General features: G+C 43.7%; 1 protein-coding gene across 2 annotated transcripts in view; it reads right to left on the minus strand.

The window, feature by feature from the left end:
• HDHD2 (haloacid dehalogenase-like hydrolase domain containing 2) overlaps nt 1-9,938 on the minus strand; it is a 49,584-nt gene that overhangs the window by 5,070 nt on the left and 34,576 nt on the right. For both annotated transcript variants that reach the window (XM_010840959.1, XM_010840960.1), the window contains exons 5-6: nt 6,281-6,497; nt 2,732-2,795 (exon numbers count right to left, since the gene is read on the minus strand). In XM_010840959.1, the coding sequence (XP_010839261.1) occupies nt 2,732-2,795; nt 6,281-6,497 (281 nt within the window). The remainder of the gene's footprint in view (nt 1-2,731; nt 2,796-6,280; nt 6,498-9,938) is intronic.

A 9,938-nucleotide genomic window follows, 5' to 3' on the forward strand; every position in this document is an offset into this window, starting at 1 on the left:
CTAGTCACGGAGAAGGCAATGGCACCCCACTCCAGTACTCTTGCCTGGAAAATCCCATGGACAGAGGAGCCTGGTGGACTGCAGTCCATGGGGTCGCTAAGATTCAGACACGACTGAGCGACTTCACTTTCACTTTTCTCTTTCATGCATTGGAGAAGGAAATGGCAACCCACTCCAGCGTTCTTGCCTGGAGAATCCCAGGGACGGCGGAGCCTGGTGGGCTGCCCTCTATCGGGTTGCATAGAAGTATAGACATGAAGCGACTTAGCAGCAGCAGCAGCATCAGGGGGGCTAGTCAAAAGTCTTTACAAATGTATATTGAGCGTTTAACATGTGTTACTGAGAAACAAATTGCTCAAGACAATCACTGCATAAGTTAAAATTTCCATGGTGATTTTCAACACTGAGAAACCAAGCACTTGTCCACTGCATTCAGTTCAAAACCATCAGTGGAATCTGCAGCTCTGTACACTTTCAGAACAGTGGTCTTACTTGGGATTTTTTTTTTCTGACCAAAGATGAACAGTACAAATGGGTCTGTTTTCATGAGCTGAACTTAGCTACATAACTAAGTTAGACATTTTAGATGTGACTGTGTAGAGCTGCTGGCTTCTCTAAGATTGACTGGCTGCCTGTGTGATGGGCTGACCACAGCCAATGGCCAGTCAGAAAAGAAGGCAGAACCATGGAGACCCGCTAGGGGGAGCTGGGCCCACAAGACACTGGCACAGGAGCAGTTTTCATACTTGGTGTAAATCCTTAATTACGTGAGCTAAGAAAGGAAATGTTTATGGGAACGCTAGAAATAGTTATCTGTGGATTTCCTCAATGATCGGATCATAAAATGGTGAATGTCAGGAATCTGAAAATTCAGACACAAGGCAAGATGATGAGTGTGCCTGTTTTTCTTGACTCCCTGATAGGTCCCGTTGTCCTCTTTTTCGCGTCCATCAAAGCAGAGTGATGTTCCAGGGAAAATGGTGATCATTTTGAATGAGAAATGTGCAAAAACACTGTTAGCTCTAAGGCGACGAGTCACCATGTGCAAGGCTCCCCCGGGACCTCCTGCACGAGCAGACTGTCCCTCTTGGTCCACACCATGCGTGTTCAGTTGCACAGTTGGGTCTGACTCTTTGCGACCGCATGGACTGTAGCCCACCAGGCTCCTCTGTCCATGGGATTCTCCAGGCAAGAATACTGGAGTGGGTTGCCACTTCCTAATCCAGGGATCTTCCTGAACCAAGGATCAAACCCGAGTCTCTTGCGTCTCCGGCATTAGCAAGCAGATTCTTTACCACTAGTGCCACCTGGGAAGCCAGGGCCTGACAAGTACTTCTTATTCAATTATAGCAGCATCTCCTGTTTTCTTGTTTCTGTTTTTAAATTCAAAATAGCTTTCATGCAACCACATTTTCTTGAACAAACACCATAGTCATGAGTAAATATACATTTTTCTAAAAATTTCCTGGTGGCAGGTCTTCTATGACTGTTTAAATTCTCCCTTTTCTGGACAACCTGTACAAAGCCAGGCATATGAACTCACAGAGCCATTTACAGAGCCTTCTGCTGTTACTGTTCGGTCACTACATCGTGTCTGACTCTGCCCACGGACTGTACCCCGCCAGGCTCCTCTGTCCATGGGATTTTCTAGGCAAGAATACTAGAGTGGGTTGCCATTTCCTTCTCCAGGGATTTCAGCATCTCCTGCATAGGCAGGCAGATTCTTAACTGCTGGGCCACCAGGGAAGCCCACAGAACCCCTTATCTGCTATTTAACTGATAAGAGTCTGATGCCAATTCTTGGACCGGACCCTGGCTGTCATCCTCAAACACATGCTATTAGTTCCAAGCTCAGCAGGTATCCTCTGGCGGCAGGTGTGGGGGAGACCTTTTCATTTTACCTGGAAAGGCTGATCAAGTTCTCAGCGCAACAGCACATGCCCACACACAGCTCTCATGCCTTGTCTCTCCTTACCTTGAGAGGATTTTATTCATCACACTCCACGCTGGAAAATGGCACAGAGCTAAAAGGGACCAGTCCAGCCCCATCATCTATAAACAGTCCAAAGAGGTGAAGGGCTCTGACAGAATCTCAGAGTCAGTGTAGAGCTGAGACTGAGACCCAAGACACCTAACTGGTCTGCTGTCCTCATGATACCGTATTGGCTGTGGCTTCCCCATTAAGTTCTTTCTCTTTCCTTAAATTTATTTGAGGGACCACACCCAGTTTACTTAATTTTGGTATAGGAAATTGTTACTAAAACAGTACAGGAAAGGTAAGAAAAAAGTTTTTTTATGTGTGTTTTTAAAACAACATTAACACAAAGTATCACTTAGCTAGTCAGTCCCCAAAGAGGTCAAAGTCATCATTTTATACCTGGTTCAAAAGGAAAGGATATTTTTACAGAGCCCCACGATCAATGGTTTTTTGGTCAGCCAGTGGTTTGTATATCCAGAAAATCATATAAATGCTAACTGTCTTGTGTATGACTATCTCTGAGGAAGTGTGAAAACACCTCTGAACTCTGATCTGAACTTCCTAGCTTTGCACAGTACGGGCCCTCTCACGTCGTCTCTCTTCCCTGCAATCCTAAGCCCACTTTATTTTTGCTTTGTGGTGGAAAGAGAATTAAAGTACCCAGTGGGCTTTGCCATTTTATCAAAGACTGTTCTTTAAGAATGGTGTATTTTACCATTCTGTTTCAGAGAAAGCTTGTAAGAAGATACGTACCTGTCTTGACTAAGATGCCCCGCATGCCGGCATTCTGCGCCCCACCAACATCATCTCTGCAGTCCTAGAAAAGTGACGAAGCGTTTAGTCCAGTGTCTTCAGTGAGCTCGCCAACAAACCAACCTACCAGTGATTTATTAGGCTGGAATGGCCAACTGCAATCCCATGCTTTTTCTTAAAACGAGAGTGAGGGAGGTATAAAAAAGGATAAACCCAGGTGTGATCGTCTAAGGGAGCATACTAACTGGAAAGGGAAGCATCACGGAGGTAGAGGTAAAAAACAAGAGCAGCAACCCCAGTAACCAAACACAGAAAGTGCAGTTACAGCGCTGCATGTTTTGCACATGTACATCTATTTCTTTTTTTAAAATATTTTTTATTTTTATTTATTCGTTTGCATCAGGTCTTAGTTGCAGCATGTGGGATTTAGTTCACCGACAAGGGATCAAATCTCAGTCTCTTGCATTGGGAGCACAGAGTCTCAACCACTGGACCACCAGGGAAGGTCCCATCTATCTCCTTTTAAAATAGATCATGGAAAAAAGGTATTTTATCACTTGGCAGCTCTTAAGGCAAATGATCCAACTGCAGGGCAGTGAGTGAACTAGGTTCAGAAGACAGCTCTCATGCTGCCTACGTAAGACATTATCCTTACTTTTCATCCAACTGTCAGTAACAGGAGGAATCAAGTCAGACCGTATACTTAAACAGATTTTGAGATTGTCTTCACACTTAGGAATAACAGACCAGTTTAAAAGGGAAGCTCTTGTTTTTCAATTTTTACTCAAGATAGGGGTGAATATACTCAGCTAACTGTGATAAATGCAAGGCAATAAAAATCCAAGAAATGGAAGAAACATCAATAAAATCAATCCTGCCATCTCATGTCTATAAGAATTTATTCAGATCATGCCCAAAGAAAAACTTTTCCGTTAAAATCATTCATGTAATTTAACAACCACCCTTGGAAATGAGTCTCAGAATTTCTCTCAAAATCTTCACTCAAGGTCGAACTTAAAACCTTTTCTGTTGCATCTAAACCTGCCTTGTTGAAGCAGGCAAGATGGGGGAGAGGGAAAGGCTGAAGGAGGGGGGAAAAGTAGACATGGAAAGGGAGGGAAAAGCCACCCTCTCTCAGACAACACCCCTCCAGGCAGCTGAACTCTGCTATCACGTGCCCTTCCCACCTTCCATGCTGTCCCAATAGCAGTGTCTCCAGGGACAAAGAATTCCGGAATCTCCAGGCTAGGGTGACCACTTTCTTGAACACACATTTGCCTAGAAAAGTCAGCTAAAGGCCTGCCAGAGGGAAAAGTTGTTACTGAAAAGACAGTTTTTCAAAGCAGTCCTGAGTCCAGTGACAGCCTACTGGGTTTGGTTCAGGAACCTAGAAGTTGGAGACGGCAGTCAGGAAGATTGCGATCCATGAGCACTCGCACAGTTCAAGACAGCAGGGGATCTACAGTTTCTTCTGGAGGGAGTCCGGCCTCGAGTTCTACTTCCAGCCATGCCACTCATCAGCTCTGGGACTACCTCTCTGGGCTAAGGTTTCTCAGCTGATAAAGTGAGGAGGTTCGGACCAGACAATCCTGATGGTCCCTTCCAGCCTAAGGCATTATTATTTAAAATTGAAATATAATCCTTGCCACCTACTACTGACCACAAGATAGTGTGCTTTCCAGTACTTTTCCCCTCACAGCACAGACAGAAAATAATGTTTTCCCAGTAAGTTCAGTCGCTCAGTCGTCTCCGACTCTTTGTGACCCTACGGATTGCAGCACGCCAGGCTTCCCTGTCCATCACCAACTCCCAGAGCTTACTCAAACGCATGTCCATCGAGTCGGTGATGTCATCCAACCATCGCATCCTCTGTCGTCCCCTTCTCCTCCCGCCTTCAATCTTTCCCAGCATCAGGGTCTTTTCAAATGAATCAGTTCTTTGCATCAGGTGGCCAGAGTATTGGAGCTTCAGCATCAGTCCTTCCAATGAATATTCGGGACTGATCTCCTTTAGGATGGACTGGTTGGATCTCCTTGCAGTCCAAAGGACTCTCAAGAGGCTTCTCCGACACCACAGTTCAAAAGCATCAATTGTTCGGTGTTCAGCTTTCTTTATAGTCCAACTTTGACATCCATACGTGACTCCTGGAAAAATCATAGCTTTGACTAGATGGATCTTTGTTGGCAAAGTAATGTCTCTGCTTTTTAATATGCTGTCTAAGTTTGTCATAGCTTTTCTTCCAAGGAGCAAGCGTCTTTTAATTTCATGGCTGCAGTCACCATCTGCAGTGATTTTGGAGCACAAGAAAATAAAGTCTGCCACTGTTTCCACTGTTTCCCCATCTATTTGCCACAAAGTGATGGGACCGGATGCCATGATCTTAGTTTTCTGAATGTTGAGCTTTAAACCAACTTTTTCTCTCCTTTTTTACTTTCATCAAGAGGCTCTTTAGTTCTTCACTTTCTGCCACAAGGGTGGTGTCATCTGCATATCTGAGGTTATTGATATTTCTCGCAGCAATCTTGATTCTAGCTTCTGCTTCATCCAGCCTGGCATTTTGCATGATGTATTCTGCATGGAAGTTAAATAAGCAGGGTGACAATATACAGCCTTGATGTACTCCTTTTCCCATTTGGGACCAGTGTGTTGTTCCATGTCCGATTCTAACTGTTGCTTCTTGACCTGTGTACAGATTTCTCAGGACGCAGGTCAGGTGCTCTGGTATTCCCATCTCTTTCAGAATTTTCCACAGTTTGTTGTGATTCACACAGTCAAAGCCTTTGGTGTAGTCAATAAAGCAGAAGTAGATGTTTTTCTGGAACTCTCTTGCTTTTTGGATGATCCAATGGATGTTGGCAATTTGATCTCTGGTTCCTCTGCCTTTTCTAAATCCAGCTTGAACATCTGGACATTCACGGTTCACGTACTGCTGAAGCCTGGCTTGGAGAATTTTGAGCATTACTTTGCTAGTGTGTGAGATGAGTGCAGTTGTGCAGCAGTTTGAACATTCTTTGGTATTGCCTTTCTTACCAGGGTAGACTGACAACGTGCTCACAGCCAAAGGTCACTGGCTAGGGCATCTGGTCACCAGAGCCAGCCCTGCCACTCAAAGGCCTGAGGCAATCGATATCTTTAGCTATCTCTGGCAAATTGGGAAGTTTTTCCATAAAGTATGTACTAGCAAAAAAAAAAAAATCAATAGTGAGAGAATTCTTTAGGTACAGGTGGTCTCTGCATTAAGGAATAGTAAAAAACAAATCTAAGTTATCTTCAAAAGGACATATAAAGCATTTAATTGTCTTGTATCTGATGGTCTTTTGAATTGTATATATCTCATCACACTGTGAAGACTGTCAGAAATAATCAACAGTTCAGTTCTTTAGAATACCAGTGAACAACTACTGGAAAGCCTGCTTTATGGGTGGCCTCTTATTACCACCTGACAATCACCAATAACGGGTCCGCTCGTGTTTCAAAGCACTGCTTTGAAGCTGGCTCCTCCCAGCAGGACAGGTGAGCCCAGGGCGTTTCCTGGGCTCTTCTACTTACATCTCCAATCATAACGGTCTCCTCAGGTTCACAGCCAGTGCCCCGCAATGCCTCCAAAAAGAACGTTTTCTCTGGTTTCCCCACGACCGTGGCTTTGGTATCGGTGGCATACTCTAAAGCAGTCACAAATGGTCCAGGCCCCAGGGCTAAGCCATCCTTCCTCTTGTAATACCTAGCTTTGTGGATTGCTATCAGAGGCGCTCCATCCAGGAGTAACCTAGAGAGTCAGAGACAATGGAAATTGGCTAAAAGCAATGCTTTTTTATGAGTGGAAAAGACTGTCAGACTTACAAAGTAGTTTTATTCACTCACAGAGACAAATAGTTTCGTATTAACTTTTAATGACTTGCTGTCTTCTAATGAATTTGCTAGGAACTGCTGGGAATTGCACTCAGATACACTGAAGAAAGGTGATGGATTATTAAATTTGGGATTGCTTCAACCTTTTACCTTTAGTGGTTTCAGACGCTTTACCCAAATCATCAGGGAAAGAGAATTAAGAGAAGTAAAGCTAAATAAGGCACTCGAGGGAAGCAGCTTAACTTAATGAGACAAGTTGTTTCAACCTCCCTAATGGTAAGTAGGAGGCTCCTGAGCCTTTTACAGTGGCTCAACTGCTGTGCAGTGACACGTTTAGCCAACTCCTAAAACACCTGGCTGCCTCTTTTCTCTACTCCAAAATGTGAGATTCTAATTCAGAAATTTCATAGAGCATTTTACAAATATTTTCTGCTTGTATCATCCCCTCTTCATTTTACCCTTTGACTGCTTCTGCTGTTACTTTGAAAATCAGGCCGTTTTCACTGAAGGACAAAGCAGTAAGGCTTAAGGGGAAATGTCAAGCCCCTTCCTTTTTCCTGATGTAGGACCAACGGAAAGGGCACGAAGAGTTTTCTTGTTAGAGAACCAAACTGCATATAGGTAAGGATCCTCATTAGTGACTCAGGCATAACATAATAAAAGAAATCCCTCAAACCCCATCAACCCCATCCAAAAATAATCTGCCATCCATCTCAACACTGCAGCCTACATATAGGCACACAGCAAAGAGTCACACAGCTATTATCATCTCATCATATACGGAACATGATAGTCTTCTCAAGCTGCTTTTAACCAATGGAATAAATGATCTCACTAGCTTAATTTACTTTAAGTCATCTACTTAGTTAAAATATTTAGTATGTCCATTGAGGCAGAATTCATCACATCTTACCCTTCACAATTATGAGTAATTAAGCGCTCAACTATGAAACTGCTAAATGATTCTTGTCAGTGGGCATGGAAATGCCTTCCTGTGGGAGATGCAGGATTCAGACATTTATGATTAAATATTTTATTAAGTAAAAACCAATACTGGCCTATTACAGGGCCTTATTGTTAGTTACTACGAACTGCTCACAGCACAGAATGGATCCTTCAAATTTATTCTCTAATATTAATACAAATTTATTTCTTAAGCAGATCTTAAAATCCAACAGTTAGGAAACCTGATAAGGCCACTATGCTGGCCCTAAAGAACCACAGCTGATCGAAAGGAGAGAATAATGAGTGATTTATCTATCTCCCCTCTTGTCATCCTGCCCCCAATCCCATTTATTTGCTACTCTACCACGGAACTGGAATTCTTTATGCAACAGACCTCAAAATTGCTTTTCACTTACACAGCTAAACTAAAAACTCATTTGATTTAGCTTTGTTAATATTTTATTATATATTAACTGGGTATAAGACTTATCAGCTTGATTGATGTGTGTACTTAATTCCCAGGCAGTGCTTTAGTGCCTTCCCTGGAAGGGCTGAAACTGTGGGTTCCTCTGCATTTCTCTAAATGGGAACTGGTTCCACATGGGCCTGGAGAATAGGCATCTCTCAGCGAAGTGGCTCCTGCTTCTGTCATTGTTCTCTGTATAGCAGAAGATTTAGAGCCAAGGCATGTTCAGGATAGACTGAAAGGTAAATTATTTTCTAGGACACAGATTAAAAGTTTTTTTTTTAATAATTAACACTTCCAAAAATATGAGAAAATAGACACCATACAACTTAGAGGTGTTTGTACATTTCCTGCTGCTGCTGCTGCTGCTAAGTCACTTCAGTTGTGTCTGACTCTGTGCGACCCCATAGACGGCAGCCCAACAGGCTCCCCCGTCCCTGGGATTCTCCAGGCAAGAACACTGGAGTGGGTTGCCATTGCCTTCTCCAATGCATGAGAGTGAGAAGTGAAAGTGAAGTCGCTCAGTCGTGTCCGACTCTTAGCGACTCCATGGACTGCAGCCTACCAGGCTCCTCCGTCCATGGGATTTTCCAGGCAAGAGTACTGGAGTGGGGTGCCATTGCCTTCTCCAGTACATTTCCTAGGCGGGGCAATTGATTTCTTTGTTATCAGAAGTAACGTATCAGCAAGAAATCTGAGGATTTCTATCTCTATTTGACTATAAGTCCATCGAGGTACAAGAAACAAGAAAAAAAGGCATCAAGAAGGCCTCAAGCAGAAATCCTTGGCTATAAATTCCATGTAGGCAAAGAGAAAAAAACTATAAAAAAAGACCTAGCCAGGGAGCACATTATTGAAAGGGATGGTAAAGAACACCAAGTCCAGCACATCCCGTTTTACAAGATCATCCGGCAATGCCAGCTGAGACCAAGGAGAGCAGGAACCCAGAACTCCAGAAAACCACTTTTCTAGGGAAAAAAAAACAAAACAACACAAGATCAACTTTTTACCATTTCTGCTGAAAATGGAACATGTGGAAATGAAATTACATGGCAGCTTAAGCAACTGCCAGAAGCTTCCCATTTGCCCAACATCAAACTACTGAGTCCTTTCCTTCCCATTCCCCCAAACGACTCTCCCCCAGTCTTTCTCAACTTAGCAAATTCACCCCATTGCTCAAGCCAGAAACCTAGCAGTCATCCCTGATTTCTTACTTTCCCTCACCCTTCCATATCCCTTTATAAGCACATCCAATAACTTCCAAGTCCAAAAGAAAAATAAAAACGTCTCCAGTCTTACTTTCTCTGCTGAACCTCTGCAATAGTCAACTCGTCTTCCTGCTTTCTGCTGTTGCCCTATTATACCAACCCATCGTACAGGCAATAGCAGGAGTTTTACAAGTATAGGCGAGATCATGTATGTCCTTGCTCAGCTTAAAAACCTTTCAATAACCTCTTACTGCAAAGGGTATAAAAGCCAAAGTCCTCTCTGCAGCCGGTGAGGCCTGGCCTCATCTGGCCACCGTTTACATCTCCATCTCAAGACACCTTCCCTATTGCTGACTACACACCAAGAAGGTCAGACTCCTTCCTGCTTCAGCCCTACACACAGTGTTCCCTCCTCCTGAAGCACTGCCCCATACTTTGCACACAGCTTTCTTCTGCTCACCTGTCAGATCTCAGCTTGAAGTCAGCACACAGAAGCCACCATCGCCAATCTCCCTACAAAGTGGACTTCCTCCTCACAGTTCAGCTCCATCTCATCTTTTTTCCTTTCTATCAACTTTCCAAGAGTCCCTTGGACTGCAAGGAGATCCAACCCGTCCATTCTGAAGGAGATCAGCCCTGGGATTTCTTTGGAAGGAATGATGCTAAAGCTGAAACTCCAGTACTTTGGCCACCTCATGCGAAGAGTTGACTCATTGGAAAAGACTCTGATGCTGGGAGG

The sequence above is a fragment of the Bison bison genome, unplaced genomic scaffold, assembly GCF_000754665.1.
Source record: "Bison bison bison isolate TAMUID 2011002044 unplaced genomic scaffold, Bison_UMD1.0 scf7180017864153, whole genome shotgun sequence".
NCBI lineage: Eukaryota > Metazoa > Chordata > Mammalia > Artiodactyla > Bovidae > Bison > Bison bison.